Below are 22,848 nucleotides of genomic sequence, written 5' to 3'. Positions count from 1 at the left end.
AGCACTATCATCACAATAGAAGGGAAAAAGAACTTGGACCCCAAATACTTCAGGGACCACTGATCAACCTCTGGATTTACTGCCCCAAGAACAAGTGTCCCCCACAGGAGCCAAAAGACAAGAGACAGGTGTCAGGGCCCCATGCCACTAACTACCCAGTTCTATCACTCTGCAGGGGGTGTGGCTCCAGTGTTCTCATCAACATGATCCTACGAGTTTGCCCAGCATCATGAGTATTGCCCTGAATAGTAGAAGCACCAAAAGTTTCACCTAATATTTCACTAATCAAACTATTATCTTTTCCTTCTAGGTGACCAAGGCCATTGTGTATATAGAAGAAATGAACAGCATGGCAGATGTCACTTTTCCTTCTGTCCCTCAAATCGTGTCCTTGCTGATGTATGACGACACTGCCAAAGCTAAGGAGAGTGTAGGACCTGTGTCCGGCTATCCCATCATCTGCGTCACAGTAAGAAGTTGACAAAATCGAGTGAAATTATAATTAATCATAATAATTATACACTTTAATCATTATTATCATAAGTAAAAGTGGGAAAATACTCCAAGGTTTAAACTTTGACCTTTAAAGAAGAAAAGACAACATCCATTAAATGAAGCTCCAATTTTTCTTCCTTTATCTAATAAAGTTTTGTTAACTGATATATACATCAAGTAGGAGCCCAGAGTATGTCACTAATAGAAAAACAGGTAAACCATGAACTTGACACACAATCCTTTAAAAAAAAAAAAAAAGGAAAAGAGGGGTGGGGTGTAGCCAGTGGTAGAGTACTCACCTAGCATGCATGAGGCCTGAGTTCAATCCCTAGCGCTTCAGGAAAAGAAAAAAAGAAGAAGAAGAAAAAGAATAAGACAGTAGCTCTAATAGAAGATGTGATTATTATCATAGGAATGATGCAAATTAGGAAGTAGAGTTGCAGCTGCATATATTAAGGAAGATTTAGGATGGTCAGGTAGAATTTCAAGAAAGATCATTCAAAAGTAAGTGATCAAAACACATACTACAGCCAGAGGAAGAGCAGAATAAATGGCCTGTCATCATTACTTTTTTTTATTTGCCTTCCCTGGACTCTAAATTATAAACTCCTTATGAGCAAAAACTGTGACTTGCTTTTTTTTATTATTATCACAACAGCCCTGTTGTAACAACCCACATTTAATAGGTAGGCAATAAATGCTTATTGTATTAAGAAAGCATACATAACCATTTGGTGCCAAATTATAAAGGTTCTACATGAACTTCACTGGTTGGATAGCAGGGAGCTCTTTCATGGAAGGACCTCATGATTGGAGGGGAGATGTTGGAGAGTTAGCAGGCTAGTAATGTGTCACTTGACTGGAAAGAAAGAGCTGAATTAGATGAGGAGGTGGTGGTGGGAATGGAAAGGAAGAAACCAATGTAAGAGTCATGGCAAAAGAAGAATAATAAGACTCTCTAATCCACTGGACATGGCAGGAAGGAAGGGAGCCACCTACCAACAGCAGATTAACGGTCCTCAGTCACCCGCAGGACATATGGACTTCAGCACCTTTTCTATGGAGTTGGGGGGTGGGGGGAGATAAGGATAATTTGACCACTCTGAGGGTTCCAGATGATATGATTGGATACTTTACATGTATCCGCTTACAGGTGGAAAAGTCCCATATGCCATTTGAAATCAAGCTTAACAGTTCATAAATGCTATCATGACCGGGAATAGAAATTTGGAAGGGACATGAACAGCATATGGAAGTGGGGGTGGGGGTGGGGAGCACTGAAAACACCAGGATTGAGAGGACTTGAAAGGAATGATGTCCACATTGTTGTGTACTGTGGTCCTGATGCAAATATTTGTTTTCATAGGCTTGCAACCCCAAATATTCAGACTACGATAAAACGGGCTCTATTTGTGCAAGTGAGAACATCAACGACACTCTGACCCGCTACCGATGGCTGATTAGCGCTCCTGCTGGCCCTGATGGTGTGACCAGCCCCATGAGAGAGGTGGACTTCGATACCTTTTTTACATCATCCAAGATGATCACCTTAGACTCCATATACTTTCAGCCTGGCTCTCGGGTGCAGTGTGCGGCTCGTGCTGTGAACGCCAACGGGAATGAAGGCCTGGAGCTGACGAGCCCTATCGTTACCATTGCCAGGGAAGAAGGTGAGGCATTGGTGTTTTGCATGAAGATCACCGGAACATGTGGAATGTTACATATGTCTAATACATGATTATTAACTTTTCCAAATGTCCAGTGTGTTCCATACTACTCTACTTCCAAATGAAAATCTACTTTTTATATAAATATGCATCAGAAAAAGTTATTTGTCCTTCATTTTGTGAGCAATTTTGGGTGATGTAAGAAAAGAAAGCAAGATCCTAGTCCTCCAGGAGTCCATAGGAATGTTGAGGACACAGATAAATTTGAGTCTGGATAAAACACTGTAATGCAAATACAGAAGTGATTAGTTCTGCCCTGGGTGGATCAGGAAAGCCTCCTCATGGAGGAAAAGCTTAAAATGAATTTTGGAAACAGAAGTGATGACTTCTAGAAGCATGAAAGAACATGGAATTCTAGGAGTGACCAGAAGAGAAATGGGGGAACGTATGAGAGAAGAGGAGGAAGGATCGAGACACAGCAGGATGGGATGCAAGGGCCATGTCTAAACGGGGGGTTTCTGTGTCATACAAGGAGCTCAGCCGGTTGTTGGATGAATAGGAGTTTTCTGGGAACAGGAAGATAAAGATAGTCCAGGTGGAGAGTTGTGTGCGCAGGCTCATACATTTTTATTACAAGAGAGGTTGTGTTTGGAACTAGAGCTAAGAATGCATTAGGGATAGAGAGTAGGATATGGCTGGAGAACACTGGAAAGACAGAAAATCCACTTTATTAACTAATTCCTCACTTTGCACAAGAACTTTTAAGTTAGATTTTGTTTATTTTATTTTTGGTGCTGGGAATCAAAACCAAGGCCTCACGCATGCCAGATAAGCCCTCTACCACTGAGCTACAACCCCAGCTCTAAATCAGATTTTTTAAGTTATATGTATATGATTCAATTTCTAAAATTTCTATTTACATACAGCATTCAGAAACACATTTTAGGGTTGGGAATGTAAGCCAGTGGTAGTGTGCTTGCTTAGTATGGGTGTGATCCCAAGCACCCCGTTTGCCCCCGCACACACATACTACAAGTACCTTTGCTGATAAACAAAAGTAATATATGCCAGAGTACCACTTTTTACCTTTATATATTCAGGATCAAATATTTTGTTGATATGATATCACTTATAATTCACATTCTCTTCTAAATGGATTATGATGTATGATTTTCAAATTTCTCTTAAAATTGAACTATTCTTTGGTTCAAAAAAATAATTAAACAGTACCTTAAAATTAGTGTCCTCATTAAGAAAATAGAAAGCCCAGATTCTGGGGCCTACCTCTGATTTTACCACTATTCTAATAAACGCCTATTTATTTTCTCTGTTATGTACAAACAGAAAAGAAGTTGTATATTTCCCAGTTTTCTTGAAATTAAAATCCAGCATCTTGGTCTCACATGCTAACAAATAACATAAAAAGAGAAAAAACCTGCGGTATATATAATCTGCTCTCTGATTTTAAGGAGATGTTAGTTTTTGTTTTTAAAATTAAAACATTTTTTAGAGTCTAGGATGTTGCTCGGTGTTCAAGCACCTGCCTAGCAAGGATGAAACTCTGGGTTCCATCCTAGGCATTGGATGGAAAAAAAAAAAAAAGAGCACATTTTTAGTTTTATTCACTAGGAAATTATGTCTACTTTATAACTAATCATTAGGATATTATTCTAGGGTAAAACTCAAATTTGCTTTATTTAAATATGCTTTTTTCCTACTGGCTTTCAATCATTTTTTACTATCTCTGTTTGTACAATATATTTAAAATTATTTTTGGAATATGTTCATGATCTAAAATGACTGGCGCATATTAAGTCATGTTGAATAACAGCTGCTTTTTCTCAAACCTTTTAAAGTCTCTAAAATGTAAAGAGGCCACTCAGCTGTGTGCTGTGATGATCTCTCACCTGGTAGTGTTCAGCTTCCTTGGAATGCACATTCTTAACTAGTAGTCCCTAGGAAATTGTGAAGTATGTAGAAAAATAATAGCATTTATTTAAAAATATTTTTTAGATATTATCTTCTTTCAGCATAAATGTGTTTGGTTTCCTCCAGGTCTTTGTCAACCCCGTGTGCCTGGAGTAGTGGGGGCTGAACCATTCTCAGCTAAATTGCGCTACACGGGCCCCGAGGACCCGGACTACTCAAACCTTATCAAGCTCACAGTCACCATGCCACACATAGACGGTAGGTGACTTGGGTAAGCGAGCCCCATGGGAGAGTTTTGGGCTCCTCATTATCTGGTTTATTTGATTTAACCTCCTAAATAACAAAGCTTAAAAAAGTGTTCAGTTTGCAACTTGAGCCTCAAATCCTTTTGTGACTTTCTGGACTTCTTTCCTCCCGGCTTTGAAAAGTCGGACAATTTCAGCACTCTTTAGAATTAAATAAATTTAACACATTTCCAAAAATCCAATAAATTTAACACAGTTCCAAACACAAGAAGACAAAACTCTGGTTCCTACGCTCCCTTGTAGGCATGCTCCCCGTTATCTCCACCAGAGAGCTCTCCAACTTCGAGCTGACCCTCAGCCCCGACGGCACCAGAGTTGGGAACCACAAGTGCTCCAACCTCCTGGACTACACTGAGGTGAAGACCCACCATGGCTTCCTGACGGATGCCACGAAAAATCCAGAAGTCATTGGAGAGACATATCCTTACCAGTACAGCTCACCTCTCAGAGGAAACGGCACCTTACGCTTCTACCGGAACCTCAACCTAGAGGCCTGTTTGTGGGAGTTTGTCAGCTACTATGACATGTCAGAGCTCCTTGCTGACTGCGGAGGCACCATTGGAACGGACGGACAGGTACAGATTTCTAACTTCTGAGCTTCCATCACTGCATAAACCAGCTGGTTTGTTCTGTTAATAGAATTTTTTTTTTTTTTAGCTAAATCTTAACTCTAGTCTTAATAATGGAGGTCATTAGTTACAAGTGGGACCAGATAATTGACAAGGATGACATGAAAACCCATGCCTATTTCTGGAACATTGTGTCAAAATGCATGTATTTCTTTCCTTCTTTTCTTAATTTGTTCTAGTTAGTTATACCTGACAGTAGAATGCACTTTGATACATCATATATAATAGAGTATAATTTCTCATTCTTCTGATTGTATATGATGTAGAATCATACCGATCATATAATTATATATATGCATAGGGTAATAATGTCTGATTCATTCTACTATCCTTCTTACCCCCATATCCCTTCTCCTCTACCTAATCTAAAGTAACTTATTCTTCCCTGGCACTCTCTCCTTATTGTGTATTAGCATCTGCATATCATAGAAAACATTTGGCCTTCAGTTTTTTTGGATTGGCTTATTTCACTTAGCATGATATTCTCCAGCTCCATCCATTTAGCAGCAAATGCCATAATTTCATTCTTCTTTAAGGCTGAGTAGTATTTCATCATGTGGTATTTTGTGTGTGTGTGTATGTGTGTGTGTCTATGTGTGTACATGGAAGAGTTTATATCTCACATTTTCTTTATCCATTCATCTGTTGAAGTTCACCTAGGTTAAATAAGTGCTCAGTTTGCAACTTGGTTCCATAGTTTATCTATTGTGAGTTGAGCTGCTATAAACATCATTGTTGGCTGCATCACGGCAATATGCTAATTTTAAGTCATTTGGGTACATTTTTAAATAAGAGACAGCATTAGTTTTGTATGGGAAGAACACTGTGTAACCATTGCCTGAAATTGCATACAACTCTGATATTTAAAAATCAAATACTGACCTCTCTTAAAGTATACATTGTCATATCTGGTATATATGTATAGATGCCTACAAAACTGTATCATACATCATCTAAAATGAGGATTTACAATCCCAAGTATAAGTCCAGTTTTTATCCCTCCTTACTATCTTTTCCTTTTCCCCTTCTTTCTCTTCCTCTTCCCCTTGTTTCTTTCCCCTCTCTTTTCTTTCTAATTGTCTCCCCTTTTTCTCTATTTTATGTCTCCATCACTAGTAGTCAAAGTCATTTTCATTAAACATTTTTGTTGTTTCTCCACTACAATTAACAATTTCTCTTCATTTGTGCATAAAATACACACTTGCACACAAAGTCCTCTTCCCACCACCATCATCAAAAAAAATGTTAAAATGACAAGGAAAAGTCAGTTTGGGTGTGTGGTCTTTTAATCCCAGCCATTTGAGAAGCTGAGGCAGGAGGATACCAAGTTCAAAGTCAGCCTGGGAAATCTGGGAGACCTTGTAGCAAGATAAAAACAAAAGAAGGGTTACGGAGGTAACTCCGTGGAAGAGCACTTACCTAGCATTCAGGAGGGCCTGGGTTTGATCCCCAATACTTAAAAAAAAATCATAAGAAAGCAAGGTCTCCATTGGGGTTATAATAGAACATCTAAATCTGTTGAGTATAGGTTAAGATTGTGATGCATATTTAAACTGAAAGCAATGCTCTGTCTTACTTGAACTGAATAAAGAGTTATAAAAGTAGGTCTGTGCATTAAAGTAGTGAGGGGTATGCAGAATATAACATATCTTTCAAGATTTAGCCAAGATGAGGCTCAATTCATAATGGAATCGATAGTACCTAAATTCCTTTGGGCTTCATTCCTAAGGTGTTAAAATATAAAACGAGTAGTAGAAAAAGAAAAGTCAGTGATAACTCACTATCAGTTTAATTCCATGGCAAAGCTGTGGGACTTGACAAGCTCAGCTGGTGTTGATGTTGAATTGAGCAGCCACATGTGATGTCTGGAGCCTTTGAACTCAAGGTCGTGAGACTTCATCTTAACAGCTTCCTTTAAAAGCAGTAACTTGGTAACTTGCACAAATAAGGGAAAACGCCTAATAAAAACACCAACATAAAGTCAACCTGAAATAGTGGTACAAAACCTGGATACTGGGATCAATCTAATGGAGACCCAAACTTGGTTCTAATATATTCTTCCTATGTTTTCTTGGGCAAGCTACTTAAGCCCTCATAAATGACAGCTCTTCATTTCCTTCTTCCCCAACCTGTCTTTGTCACCTGAAAAAAAAAAGTAAAGAAAAAATATCCTATCCCCAGAATAAAAACAAAGGTTCATTTTACTAACTCTATCTCAAAAAGTTTCCTTTGTAGATCAAATCTCTCTAGTTCCTTTAGCTCTTCCTCACAGAGCCTATTTTTAAATCCATTATTGAATCACTCTGCTTTCTTTTCTGATTGCTCTGTTCTCAGGAAATTGGTCAAGTCATGGAATGTTTTCTGTCTTCTCCATAAAATGGCAACATTATCTTGTCTTTTATATAAGTGACTCAGCCAGTCTCTTCTACTTAAAACCTTGCACTTATCCTGCCTAAGCTTTATTACTTTGTGTCTGTATAGTTCTCCAATGTGTCAAGGTCATTTTGAATGCAGAGCTTGCCCTGTAAGTGTTCATCGTCAGAACACATCAGACTATATAAAATGCTCGCCTAAACTGACTCTTCTTTCCTTGATTCTTAAATTCCAATTCCTCTATTGAATTCTTTAAGTTTAAAACATTTTTTTTTCTTCTCATGACCTCTACTGACCAGAAGAGTCATTGCTTTGCTTCTGTAGTTAAGCCACCTGGCAACTATAGATTTCAGTTACATTCCACCAGATCAAAAGGCATATGTGACATAATACTTAGGAAAACGAAAAAGCATGGTATGAGAATTGTGACAGCACCCAGTTCTGAACTAATTTGTTTTACCTTCTGCAGTAGATAACCAGCTTGTATAAGTTCCTTTTGAAGGGATTCTTCTATGTAGGCATTTTTGAAAATAAATTTAATAGCATACACCATGATGATCAACATCATAGAGATGAACAGATTATGTGTAACTCATTGAGATTTCAGGGCCTTGTTATGAAATTATAAAATGATCAGTTTAATCTAACTAGAAAAACAAGCTCCTAAAACATGTTGCTATGGGCTGAAGCATAGAAATGCACAACCCACCTGCCCCTACTTTCTTCCTTGGGCTTTGACTTGTATTTCTCCACTATCAATATCCATTGATATTCTCCCACATTGTCCCTACAACACACATACATATTGCTTGCATATAGGTAAAGGAGTAGAAAATAAAAATTAAAGTAGAAAAAAGCTAACCTGCTGAGATATTTTCTTACTTTTCCTCGATTAGATTTTGGGTTCTAGAGAAGAAAATGAAATATCTAATAATAGTATTATCAATTAAAAATGATAATAATCATAATAGCTGACATATATTTAATATTTACTATGAATCTACCATTCGTTTAAATACTTTGTATATTTTCACTCATGCTAATCTCACAACAACCCTTTGAGATGAGTACTATTTTTGTCCCCTCCTTACAGATAAGATGCTGAAGCAGAGAGAATTTCAATAACTTGCTCAAGTTCATGTAGCTAGTAAGTCTAGGCTCGTAACCACATCATAATGCTTATCTGGGTATTTAACTGAGTGAGTGTGAAGAATGGATATGGTCACAGATGCGGTTTCAAGGAAGCCAAATGAATGTTTCCCTTTGTTCTTGATACAAGAATGCTGCCCGTTAGCAATCATGAAAATATGCACCAGGTTATGTTCACACCCACTGTTGATAAAACGGAGCAAACCCACATCCCAACAGTAGTGATCCTCTAAGGGCAAACATCTCAATTTTAAATGCAGACATATTTCATGTGATGGCACCTGAAGAAAAAAAAAGTGCAGAGAATAGATTCTACTTTAGAATTTCATGAAAGTCTTCCAACCTCTCACATTTATGCATTTTGAATGTGAAAACAGGCAAAAATAAATTAGAGCTCTGAGTGTGCATGATGTGTGCTTTTGAGTAGCTTCATATCAGCCTCCCTGTAAGCTGCACAAGCAGGTATTATTTGTCCTCTGCAGAGCCACAAAGACGTGGCCAAGCACCTAGCAGACATTACTTCCCTTTCTAGTCCTTTCTTAGACTTGGCATTTTATTTATTTATTTATTTTAAAGAGAGAGAGAGAATTTTTTAATATTTATTTTTTAGTTTTAGGTAGACACAACATCTTTATTTTATTTTTTTATGTGGTGCTGAGGATGAAACCCAGCTCCCCGCACATGCCAGGCTAGAGCGCTACCGCTAGAGCCACATCCCCAGCCCAGACTTGGCATTTTAGATTAAGGTAATCACTGTGCAAACAACTTTTATTAACCTGTAATTGCTTCTGCCAGAAGCTATGAGATGGGGAACTGATTTTTTTCTTTATGTGTTCTTAGTAGCTAGAGCTAGCACCATAAAATATTGCCAAGTTCTTGCCTCTGTGTCTGTGATTAGAGATCTGTTTCTGACAGATTCTAAAAGCGTTTTCTGCCTTCATCAACCACCCAGTTTAGATTATTTATCATATAAAAAGGAGTTACCAAAGTGAAGAAATCACCTGGAAAATCCAGGATAGTTATCTGTTAACTGCAATGAAGTTCGACTTTTTTATGTAGTCTGACTACAATGATCTGCTGCTGCTATCAAGATTTTATCAGCTTTGGCCATCTTATTCATTTGTACATTCATTCATTAAAGAAACTATCCATGAACGCCGAATCTGTGCCAAGGAACATATCAGATACCAGGAGAGGACACTAGACAGAGCTTACAGTTTCAACGATACAAAGTGAAAAGACTCAGACCATTACTTGTGTAAAAGTTAAGAATTCTACTTGCCAAGAAAATGAAATTTTGAAGTTCTAAAATTTTTAATCATTAGTTTCTAAAATATAAAAGCAGAGCCATAACAGGAAAAAATGTAGATGAAACAAATTATTTGATTCCACCTTTATGTGTGCCCTGTGTTTCATTAAAAAAATGATAATAATAAAGTTGTTTGGGTATGCAATGAAAAACACTCTTGATGCAAAATAGTTATTAACATTAAACTAAGATTTTAAAAGCATTGGATATTTTTGTGATTTTTCTCATGAAAACAAGTTCTTTAAAAAATAAAAGATGTTCATTTTACCTTTTATGAGCTATATTGCAAGGTAAGAATCTTAACTTTCACCTTGTTAGGTAAACATCAACTGATAACATGGTTCAATGTGTATGAATAAGCTGAAGAAATGCAACCCAGTTACAGTTTGTACTTAAGACATGAAATTGCAATGAATTTGTGAGAAGATATGACATGATTTTAGAAAAGTAAAGAAAAAAATTCTAGTTGCTTTGTTTGATGAATAATTTACCTTCTTTTTACTGGTGTGTTTGATTTTCAAACATGGACTTTGAGGCTAGAATATGCTTTATTGAGGTCATCTGTTTTCATCCCATTACTCTGCATTTAGTACACTGATTCTCTTTCAAGTATAAGCTTTAAATCATTTTGCAAGAAATAGCAAGAGAAATCCAAAATGTATAACTTTAACAAACTCTCTGTGTTGCTTCCTGTTTTGTCAAATTTACCAATTAATTTTTTAACCATGTGTGTGTTTTAATGAAAGTAATATCATTGTGGAAATCTAGGGAACTAAAAAGGTATAAAGAAAGAAAAAATACCTTACCTATTATCCCACTATTGCTGTACAAAGACATATTTTTCTAATCTCCTTTTAATATGCATCACATTTTTAAGTGCAGTGGCATAATATTTATTATAACATTTGTATTCTGCTTTTTAACCTAACATGAGCTTTTGCTACGACAAGGAACATTCTTCAGATCTATGACTTTTGATAGCTACATGATACTTCACCTTGGAAGTGTGCCATCACACTGAATTCAACCTTCCTTTTGTTATTGGTCATTTAAATCATTTATAATTCTTTCATCCTAACTATCCCATAGAGTGCTCCTTGCCGCAAAAGAATTTGTGGACCAATATTGACACCTATTCCAGGGTTTTCACCTGCCTCTCTGATACACAGACCTTCAGAAAGTCTGGTAATTAGACAAAAGCCAAGGTGTCTTTCTCCCAAGACTTCCCAGATGTGTGCTGTTCATACAACATGGTTAAGAATTCTAACTTGTGAAAGTGGTGATCTAAACCATGCATCTAAGCATACCTGGAGACCTGAGTTATTGAAATTGATGAACTTTTTTTTCCACATTCACAAACACCACCATCTTGATGCAATATGTAGATGTTTCTGGCAACCAAAGAAGCAACAGAAAGATATTTCAACCAGTGGAAAATTCCCAGCAGTGATAGCCCTCAGATCAGGTTAGTTTTCAATTTATGAGGCAAATACAAACCACCTATCTTAGATAAAGGTGCAGAATGTACCTACTGGTAAAAATAGTTTTAAATGATTTTTATTTTGAATATGTGTGAGGTAGTTGAAGAAATTGAGGATAGATGTTTACATCTGCACCGTCCAATCTGATAGCCCCAGCCATGGTACAGGTAAAATACATACCAACTTTCAAAGATTTCATATAAAAAAGAATGTATAATATCTTACCAAAAATTATCTTACATTGATTACATATTAAAATGTAATCTTTGATATATTGGGCTAAGTTAACTATATAATTGAAATTAATTTCACCTTTTTTTTTACTTTTTCAAATGTAGCTATGAAAAAATTTAAAATTATATTTGTGACTCATAGTATATTTTTATGGAACAACACTGGTGTATGTACTTGGATGTTAGTACATATACATATATACTTCTTGTATGTTTACTTATATGAGAATTTTACAACAGACACACACACATTTATATATCATATTTTATTTTATGAGAAGTTTAAAATGTAAGTTAGATAGTTACAACTGTATGCCCAAAATAAGTGAAGAATTAAAACTACTGCAATTTTCCTTAACACTAGTTCCCACCTCAGAAAATATTACTAGTACAGTTTTTCTTTGGGGACACAGTCTTTCTTTCTGTTCGTCCTTTTCTCTATGCAACTCACACTGATTAGCAGACATTCTCTTAGGCAGATAATATACTCCCCAAATACATACTTGCTACTTAGTAATAGTAATATAAATTTGACATTTATATTACCTTTTCCAGGGCATTTAGATTCTACACTTTCTTTTTAAATTTAGTATATAAAGTGTTGTTTCCCTTTGTTGAAAAAGCTTCAAAGGTCAGCAAGGACACATGGAATCATTCACTGTGTCTCCATTTAAGATTTGCCATTTTTAATATAAACGAATACCTTAAAAATTCCTGTGTTACAGAAGGCCAAAAGGAAATTGAGTACTATCTTTAAATTGACATCTAAAGTTAAATTGATTACATCTCATGCTTCAATTAAAAAAAAAAACAAAACAGGTGACCTGGAGGATCAAGGTCATTCCATTTAGGCTCCAGTTCCTCAAGACAGAGATTCTAAGTAGACAGAAAGAAGACTTGGCCATGGATAATCAGAAAATGCAATCAGATGCTAATTTCATGTCCTGAGATGATCAAAGTCTAATTCACCATAAGAATCAAACAAAATCAATTAAGAATTAGTCATGGAGTTCTATCCCAATTATTCATAGCAAGTGAATGTTAACAATTCCCTTCAAAATAATACACTGAGTAATGGTTGGTGGATAGAGTATACCATTGGCAAAAATCATAAAGTTTAATTTGAAATTCACAACTGAATTTCTGGTTGCTTTTGAAAACCTCAGGAAGAAATATGAATCATAATGACCACTTCTCGCAGATTGACTTAATTACCCTCCATTACACTGCCACTCTTGGAAAACTGTGTCTCACAGAATTTGTTTTGCAAGGAACCTACTTTGCTGCCCAGATTAATAGCAAATGGGAAGTGTTAGCTTCTACATAGCTGGGAATCCACTTATTGGTTGATGGTTCTCATTTTACATATTTGTATTAGTGATTCCGGTGATCATTTTTGTGACGTGAGGAGTTCACTTATTAACTCCATGGTGGCATGCCATATTAGAGTTTTCCTGATTGAAATTATTTGCTCACTTGGGTACTGATTCCTCTTGTCAGCTTGGCATAGAAAAAATGAGACTATTATCTCACAGCTGGATTTGAACTTCTAAAGAGTGTGACCTGACCTAAGTCCATTTCCACTTGCAGAGAAGATAATAGTCGGGTTTGTCCTGCTGTTCTTCAGAGAATTAGCTATGATAGTTTTTGTTAGATGATGTTTGGACTGTTGTCAGCTTTGTTTGGAATGTGATTAAATCATAGTAAGAGTAGAAAAAGCATAGACCAGAAGTTGGATTCTAATTTTGGTGGGGGCCATTCAGGACCTTTAAAGTATCCTGGGAGAAATGTATCTTATTTCTTCAAGAGGATTTTTCTATCTCTTTCTCTGTCTATTAATTGCCTATCCACCCATCCAATCACCCACACATATACATAACTATAATTAGGGAGGAGAGTGAAAATATTAAATAGCTTTTTTGGGGGGGGGGAATCTAGTACATTGTCTGAAATGTGATCAGTGCTCAATAAATAAATATTACTTTAACCTCCACTACTCCCAGTCCACCTGCTAAGTATCTGAAGAGGAAAACTATAAAGACACTTTATTGAAATTAATTATTTATTTTTTTGCAACTAATTATTTTTAGGTCATTTTAAATGTCCCATGTCATTATTAAATGTTTGTTTACAAATCTTCACTGCTTTGTCTCATCTCCTTCTGTTTAATTAAAAAAAAAAGTACCTTACAGCAGCATTTTTCATTATAACCCCAAACTGACAACAACCCAAATGCCCATCCACTAATGAATGAATAAATAAAATATAATGTATACACAAAATGGGCGGCTATTCAGTTATAAAAGGAAATGACGTATTGAAACATGCTGAAACATAGCCACCCTGAAAACATGCTAAGAAGTCTATTCCAAAAGGCCACACAATTGTATGAATCCATTTATGCCAAATCCAGAAGAGGCCATGCATGGAGACACAAAAGTAGACTAGTGTTTTGGGAACTGTGGGTAGAAGGGATTGGGGGATGGGGGGACTGCTGATGGGTACCAGGTTCTTTGGGCAGGTGATAAAAATATTCTAAAATTAGTTGTGATGATACTTGTACAACTCCCTGAATATACTAAAAACTACTGATTTTTCCACTTTAAGCAATACGAAATATGAGCTATCTTAATAAAGCTGCTACAAAATCAAAAGGACTGTGTTGAGCATACTATGCTCAAAATAATGTTCATCCTAAGCGTTTCTTTTGCATACCCTTTGCTGCAAATTAAGGTGGTTAGTAACAATGGTTTAACTGATCCAAAGTTAAGAGAGGGGAAAACAGTGTTACAGAATGAATGCTGGCTGTCATTTCCTTTCCTCAGTGACTTATGTGAAATCCTCAGTTAAGTCTATGGAGAAAATGATTTGTACAAAATCAGCTCCTCTAGTTGACACAGGATCATCGTGTTGACAGATATGATTTTATTGTTTCAGGTCCTAAACCTAGTGCAGTCTTACGTGACCCTTCGAGTTCCTCTGTATGTTTCCTACGTGTTCCACTCCCCAGTGGGAGTAGGTGGCTGGCAGCATTTTGATTTGAAGTCGGAGCTTCGTCTGACTTTTGTGTATGACACTGCCATCTTGTGGAGCAATGGAATTGGCAGCCCACCAGGAGCCGAACTCCAAGGTGCGTACATCAGACAGGCACTCCACAGTTTTCTTACCCACTTGAATTACTTAAGAGAAGTGAGTGTGGGTTATTTGTTTTGGTTTGGTTTGTTCACTATAGCTAATGAACATAGAAGCAACTTTCAATATTTTTTTTTCTTTTTCTATTCGGTAATAAGGTTATTTCCATTTTGTGGTGGACAGAATTTTGTTTAATAAAATCATAGCAATGACTCGAATTTGTATATGTGACCGTTAAATATAACTTTCTTCATTCCATGGGTGTTTTACTCCAACAATCCATCTTGGATGATTAGCCATTGATGTATATTTCCCTTGGGTTCTAGAAAATGGATGGAGAAACTAGCTGTGTGATTTCAGGTATATCGTTTAACCTTTCCGGGATGCACAAAACTTCTAATATCTCTTAGCCTATTTAAAATTCTATTATTCTGTGATATTTTAGCCAAAATATCTTAAAACACAAGTCTTTGAGTGCTTAAGATCCATTGGCAGATGCAAAATTTTATTTCAAACTCTGTGAGAATAATAACTCAAAGTCTATCAGCTTAAAGTTAATTACTCCCTTGTAGATCAGGACTTTTTCTTTTCAGACACACCTTATTGTTGTGGTTCTATGAATGTCTATAGCTTCGTGCTGAAACTGCATTACTAGCCAGAAAGAAAACAGAGTAGGTAGCATAACTCAATCACAAATATACTGTCCTGGTCAGATTAAAATAACCATAAAGCTATGTGAAAGTAACCTGATCACTCTAAGGAATCACTCCAGGATATGTCCAGTATTTTAATTCCACATCTCACCTTAGATGGATATTTAAGTGAATCTTAATGAGGATCCTCCCTTGGTTCTCAGTGTGTGCATAAGGATCTCATTTCTTTCTTATATGTGGAACTAAATTTTGCCAAATTATTAAATGTCTTGGGAAAGCATCAAAGTTTTCTTTAAGCCTGTAAAATTTGCAGTCATTTTGGAGAACACAACCCCATTTCCACTTAGATGTCCAAAGCTCTATATGATTTTGACAAGTTTATCGTGTCTCTCAATTTACAGTTTCATTTTTGTAGACTAAACCTAAAAAAAAAAAAAAAAAAAAAAAACCTTTCTACTGTAATCAATCTGTGTGTTTCATAATGAACTGACACTACCTAATTCATTTCACCTCCCTTTTAGATGTCTTTTCTCTTTAGAAAATAAAGAAATCTCTCTAATTATTCAGATTTCTTCTGTTAATATCCTTCACCTGTGCTTAAAGATGAGAAAATTTTTAATTTGTTTTTGGAAAGAATCAGTACATTGGGAGTCTCTGCTCACCTGTATTTCCACTCTGTGTGCTGTTCCATTGTAGGGTCTCTCTACCCAACGAGCATGCGCATCAGGGAAGAGGGGCGCCTGGCTGTGAACTTCAAGACCCAGGCTCAGTTCCATGGCTTGTTTGTGCTGTCACATCCCGGTAAGCCCCACTATCCATTAGTAGTCACTCCCCACACAAGAAAGAGATAAAGTTTCCATATTCACACGTGTCTCGACATGCTTGCCTGCTAGCTTTGAAGCCCTAAATTTCAAGTGAATTTTATATGTGCAATTATCTCCTTGAAGGCTTGATAATTGTTTGCTGCTATTTCATCATTCACAAAATTATCATTATGCAGACTCTTAGAGATAATGGAATGTAAAAGGGAACCTCACAGAGTTCATGTTTAGTAGTGTTTTCCTTATATAAAGAACATGGGGATGACAATTCCTTTCCCCACTTTGCTTCTGTTGTGCCAAATATATATATATATATATATATATATATAGATATAGATATAGATAGATAGATAGATAGATAGATTTCCTTTTAAATTTCAGATGATTCATTTAGCAAACACTTCTCCATTTATAACCCTTTTCTAGGTATTGTGAGAAATCCTTATAAGACAGCCAGAAGTGGTACTTGACTTTCATACTGAAGTTTCAGATGTTTTAACTGCTAGGACTGTCTAGGCAATTTTACTCAATGTGATGGACAGTGCTTTGAGTATGAGTGAGGCTGCAGTCAGTGAATCCCCACGTTTTCTTGTTTTAAAAAGGACATTTCATTACAAATAATTTGTTTTCCTATTTGACTTTCCATACTAAACTGGTTTGCGTATTTAACTGGAGTGCCAACTTCTGTCAGATTAGAAAGGAAAATTAGTTGACTTTCCTTCTCCATATCCTTCCCTTTTCAGGATGTAAGCCCTAATGAAAGAGAGATCAGAGCTGAATATGCAGGCAAATAAAGAGGGTTCATTGTATTTTTATGAGATTGAGCTACAAGAAAGAACCAAAAGGAATCATTTTGCATTATTGTAATTGACAGTTCTGAAAAAGGAGGATTTCCTGGTCTTTACAGTTCCTTCCCCGGGTCCACCTTTCTCATAAACTGAATCTTTGTTTAGCCTCAGTTGCATGCAATCTAATTAAATTTAGATCCCATTTGTAGATTGGGGTTGCCCAGCTGTAAAGATGCTAACAGACTATTTGAAGTTCAGCTTACAACGTTGGTGCACAATAAAAACATTCATAGCCACTCTGATCCCTCTGCACTGACTCCCTGGAAAGTAGTCCTGAGCAATTCGAGCATTTCTGTACAATTACCTTTTGAGAAAAATCATTGCAGAAAAGACACTGAATTAACAATCAGAAGTCCCACACCTTCTCTGTGTGATGAGCTTGGGACAGTCACACAATTGCTCTCGGCCCAATTTTTTTTACCTGCAACATGAAGATTATCATACCAACCTTGACTATTTTGCAGACGTATAAGAATACAAGCAAATAATATGTGGTAAGGTATTTTGAACATGAAACTGCTGTGCGCTCTTTCAATGTAACCACTGAATTGTTGTTATTGTTGGCACTTCCCTAGCATCTTTTACCAGCTCAATGATCCTGTCAGCTGATCATCCAGGCCTGACCTTTTCCCTCCGCCTTGTAAGGAGTGAACCAACCTATAACCAGCCAATCCAGCAATGGAGCTTTGTCTCTGACTTTGCAGTAAGTAAGGCTTGCTTAGTTTTCCTTTTCTGCTGCCTTCAGATTGCACCTTGAGTTTTTAAGTGAAAACTATATAAATGCCTTCTTTCCTTCTCAAAGATACGTGACTACTCGGGAACCTATACTGTAAAGCTGGTGCCATGCACCACCCCATCCAATCAGGAATACCGACTGCCAGTCACCTGCAACCCCAGAGAGCCTGTCACCTTTGACCTTGACATCCGATTCCAACAGGTGTGTTTCACAGGGTTATTTATGCCATGACTTGTGGAGTCCCACTTCATTAAAGTCATGGTTTACTTTGATCACTACTCCTTTTTTCACACATGAATGACTTTAATGCTTCTGTCTGAGAAAAAAGTAAGTCACATAGGAAGGAAGCAAGGGAAGAAAGAAGGCAAACTGAATTGAATTTTATCTGTTGTTGGTCCTAGATTTGAAATCCATAGATTAAGTTCATGCAGGAGTGATTTTTCTCCTATCTGATCTCATCTTGTCAGCTCCTGCAGTTTGCTACCTCAGAGATTTGAGAACTTTCTCAGAGTTCTGCCCATCTACATCTCATTCTTAGTCTTCAAGGAGAATGAAATCTATAGTTCAAACCACTTTAAAGTACCTAATTGTTATTATGTATTAAATGTTGATCTTCCACCAACCATGATATTTACAGGTTTTTTTGTATGCCCCAATATGCCAGTAGAAATGAGTTCAAGAAATGCTACTTAGCCCCATTCAAAAAAAATGATTTAATCCCAATAGTTTTGCTTTTTCAAGAAGGAAAAAAATGAACATAATAATTCCCTAAATTGACTTGATTGGATATGGAGATTGCAGCATGGTGTTTAGTATTCTACAAGGCAGTATACAGTGAATGTGTATGTGAACAGTATGGTGTGTGCTTGTGAATCTTCAGAACCATCAAGAATGCATAAAAGGGCTTTTACCCTTGGTTTTAGGTCAGCGATCCAGTGGCAGCTGAATTTAGCCTGAATACTCAGATGTACCTACTCTCCAAGAAGAGTCTCTGGTTGTCTGACGGATCCATGGGATTTGGGCAAGAAAGCGATGTTGCTTTTGCAGAAGGTATTACTTCACAAATGAGAGGGCTGCTGTGTTTGTCCTTGCTTTATTGGGATTGTGTTTGAGGAAAAAAATTACAGCCTCTCCTGTGGAGGTAAGAATACAATCGAGTCTTCATCACTCCGGCAGATATGAGGAGTCACTGAAATTGGGCAGATGTCACTGGATGGTGTCTTTATTCTGTTTTTAGCCTCTGTACACTTAGAGCAGTCTGTGGTTTTTCTTGAATTTTTTTTTTCAGTTTTCACAAGTTAAAATACTGCCGCTACATGAGATTGTAAATGCCTCACAAGAAAATATTGTTCCCATCTTTTTTTAATGGCATAGACTCAGCACCTAGAAAAATACCTAGCATACCCAAGAGGTTAGTAATTACTGAGAAATGTGTGATTAAATACCAGGGGGTTTCACTAAACTCTCTTTCCAAAGCAAATAAAGTTAATTAGACTGTTTATTGATGTTTTCTTTTTCAGTGTGATTTTATAGTATATGAGTCTACATCTCACCCACTAAAAAATTAATTTGCGTAAACTGGACTTTAACCACAAGGGGATGTTATGAACATCAAATCATAGGCCAGACTTTCAGATTATTCCCACTGGTGGTTGAGCATCGGAGGCTCCCTACCTCTCTAGACGGCCTCGGTCATTCCACAAAGTGGTCTTATTGGAGACCTGGGAGTTGACCAGATCCTAACACGGAAAGGCTTTCCATATTTGATGACAGACACAAAGGAAATAATCTCTGGGTCATTATTGTCATAAACTGTAGCATCATGCAGATGTCATCCTATCACAGGAGAGAAATCACATTGCCACGTCTGTTTCAGGTGATATAATTTATGGTCGTGTCATGGTAGATCCTGTCCAGAATCTGGGTGACTCCTTTTACTGCAGCATTGAGAAGGTTTTCCTATGCACTGGAGCTGATGGCTATGTCCCCAAGTACAGTCCAACAAATGAAGAATATGGCTGTTTAGCCGACTCTCCTTCACTTCTGTATAGATTTAAAATTGTGGTAAGTGCTTTCATCCAAACATGAGCTAGATAGATTTTTAATTCTAAGCCTTTTGGTCTTATACTTTAAAACAATATCATCCTTTTAAATTAAGTCAAATAGTAACATTTTATGTCGATCTGTAAAAGCTTAAAAAGCTTTGTATTTACACAAAACTAATAGGAAAACTTATCAGCCTTTGCAAAAATTGGCATTGTCTATAGCAACCATCACTTTCCTTATTGCTCAAAGGACAAAGCTCAACCAGAGACACAAGCCACCAGTTTTGGAAATGTCCTCTTTAATGCCAAACTGGCAGTGGATGACCCTGAAGCCATTCTCTTAGTGAATCAGCCTGGCTCTGATGGATTTAAAGTCGACTCAACACCACTCTTTCAGGTAGGCCCCAAACAAGCTCCTTTTAAAAAGTTGAATTCCCATGTGCAAGACTCTTGACATTTCTGCCTCAGATGTCTCCTAGATAAATGGAAGTAATAGTAATATTGTACATAGTGAACGGGAACATTTAAGATAATGCAGTCCATAAATTCTAGCTATTATTATTTCTATTAATGTGTTACTATTTTAAGACTACATGTAATGAAGACTGTTATTCAGCCCAGAATATAGAGCTAAGTCAGACAACTGTATAGTTTGCTTTTCTTATTGAAAATTTCCTTCCTCGGGACTTTTCACAGCCAACTTTTGAGAGTGATCTTGCATGAACTGATGGGCTCATAAAAACAATTGTGGGGCTGGGGTTGTGGCTCAGTGGTAGAGCACTCACCTGGCACATGCAAGGGCCTGGGTTCCATCCTCAGCACCACATAAAAAATAAATAAATAAACAGCAGATTGAATAAATGTATTTAAAAAAACAATTGTGCACAATATACAAGATCTCCCTTCTCAAAGATTCTATCCATGAAGATAAAAAATTCTGAGACAAGAGTGCAGAGAGAGGCAGGCTGTCCTAACAACACTGAGAATACAAACACAACAAATTCAGAGATGTGTTGGGGTTGTGAATCCTTGGGGGAGCAAGTACACCCTTCAGGATAGTTACTGAAAATCATGCAGGCAGGATTTTTACACAGACGGGAGAATGTTATTCTCATTCAACCTAAGGAAGGAATCTTAAGAAAGCATATTTGTTATTCTGACTCTTTTCAAACAACAGATCAAAATATGATTTTTTTTATCTCTCAAAACATCTAACTTCTCTAAATCCTGAATGCTTCAAAGAGGCATCAGAAAATCCCTCCTATTCCCAGATCCTGGAGAAGCTTAAAAGTTAATATTTCCCCACTGTGGTCTTATCTGTAAAAAAGCAGCAACACATATTGAAAGAGCACAGAGGGTCAGATTTGAGATCTGGTTCTAATTCTGCCACTAACTAGTTGGGAGAGATTGATCAAGGCACTGATCTACTGTGTATTCTTCTTTGCTCGTTTTTAAAAGAATAAGCTAGACTATGTACTAAAGAAATTTCTTTACAGTACTCACATTCTGTGACTGCAAATACCATATTCACCAGTGCACGCTTCCTTGAGTTGCCCAGAAGTTATCGCAGAGTGCTTTACACTGGAGCCTTGCACCTCTACACTCTCAAAAAGTATTGAGTAAATTAAGTCAGGCTAAATTAACATTTTTTCATTATCTCTACTCTAATTTCTCTTGTAAAGAGTCATGAACCAGGTTGTCATAGATTCATATTTCCTAACCAAAAGGGCTGTTTTCCAGGTTGCTCTGGGCCGAGAATGGTACATACACACAATCTATACAGTAAGATCAAAAGACAACACCAATCGAGGTATCGGCAAAAGAAGTGTGGAGTATGAGTACCACTCTCTGGTGCATCAAGGGAAGCCACAGATAACTACCGGGAGCCGGAAGAAGAGAGAGATCAGGAGCGCACCCCCACTGGCATGGGACATCGGTGCTGAAAACAACCGAGGGACAAACATCCAGCACATTGCCCTGGACCGCACCAACAAGAGGCAGACCCCCCCAGGGAGAGTCCCCCCCGAAGGCATCCTACCCCGGGAGCTCAACCGTCCCAGCTCTGAGGTCAGTCTGGTCACCATCGTGGGTAGCATCGCGGTGGGATTACTCACCATCTGCCTCACTGTCATTGCAGCGATGATGTGCAAAAGCAAGAAAAGCGTCAGGGGTAAGGACACTCCGAAGGGCTCTGGCAGCAGCGAGCCCATGATGCCCCCACAGAGCCACCATAGCGACAGCTCAGAGGTGTGACCGTTGCAGCTAGAATTCAACCGTCTCCTCAAATGCCTAAGGAAAGACAATAGAACCCCCAATACTTCTGATGGACAGCAGAGAATTGGGGGTTTGTGTGATGAAGAAGCTGCTCAGAGAACCCAACTGTACTAATGTCTTTTAATTGAGTTCTGTACATCCAAGGACAAATTCAGACCACATCTTTTATTTTGCCAGAAGGTATCAGTGATGTATTCACACACAGAGCCATGGATGGACAGCAAGGAATGTACTTTCTCTTCTTCTTCTTTTATTTTTTTTTCCCAGCATGTTCTCTCTGCTGTAGAGATGAACAAATTCAAAGGTGCTAACAGACTCTCTCCTGAGTTTAAGAGAAGTCCGTTGTTGTTATGTTAGTGTGAACTTGGAAGGTGCAATTATCACATTGTTCATTCAGTTATAACTGATTTTACTAGAAAGGTTTAATTGGTAGCCAATAGGAATGATCTGTTCATTATGACAAGTTTTCATAGGTGAAGACAGCATAGAATTATGACCAGGGCTAGTTTAACCCATAAATCACCTTTTTCTACTATTTGGGAAAGAGTGGATGCAAAGATAGAGAGGAGCTCACTCACTCACTTGGATTTGAATTGCTTCTCATCTTCCTCAAACCCTTCTTGCTTCATTTGCTTATTTAATTTTAAATTAAACCAAAGAATATGTTCATTCTGGAAGACAGTTTTTAGAGAGACTGCCCTATTTGCATGTCTAATAAGGAATAGTAGTTTTTGTCTTGTTTTGTTTTGGGTTTTTTTGTTTTTGTTTT

General features: G+C 37.3%; 1 protein-coding gene across 1 annotated transcript in view; it reads left to right on the top strand.

The window, feature by feature from the left end:
• Frem2 (FRAS1 related extracellular matrix 2) overlaps positions 1-22,058 on the top strand; it is a 166,064-nt gene extending 144,006 nt beyond the window's left edge. The window contains exons 13-24 of the mRNA XM_027928932.3: positions 311-469; positions 1,862-2,165; positions 4,218-4,349; positions 4,640-4,971; positions 14,508-14,700; positions 16,052-16,156; positions 17,600-17,727; positions 17,827-17,961; positions 18,684-18,810; positions 19,637-19,824; positions 20,056-20,202; positions 21,546-22,058. Of these exons, the coding sequence (XP_027784733.3) occupies positions 311-469; positions 1,862-2,165; positions 4,218-4,349; positions 4,640-4,971; positions 14,508-14,700; positions 16,052-16,156; positions 17,600-17,727; positions 17,827-17,961; positions 18,684-18,810; positions 19,637-19,824; positions 20,056-20,202; positions 21,546-22,058 (2,463 nt within the window). The remainder of the gene's footprint in view (positions 1-310; positions 470-1,861; positions 2,166-4,217; positions 4,350-4,639; positions 4,972-14,507; positions 14,701-16,051; positions 16,157-17,599; positions 17,728-17,826; positions 17,962-18,683; positions 18,811-19,636; positions 19,825-20,055; positions 20,203-21,545) is intronic.
• Positions 22,059-22,848: the final 790 nt, after the last annotated feature.

The sequence above is a fragment of the Marmota flaviventris genome, chromosome 4, assembly GCF_047511675.1.
Source record: "Marmota flaviventris isolate mMarFla1 chromosome 4, mMarFla1.hap1, whole genome shotgun sequence".
Classification (NCBI taxonomy): domain Eukaryota; kingdom Metazoa; phylum Chordata; class Mammalia; order Rodentia; family Sciuridae; genus Marmota; species Marmota flaviventris.
The sequence above is the reverse complement of the archived record's forward strand: the minus strand, read 5'-3'. Positions and strand labels throughout refer to the sequence as shown.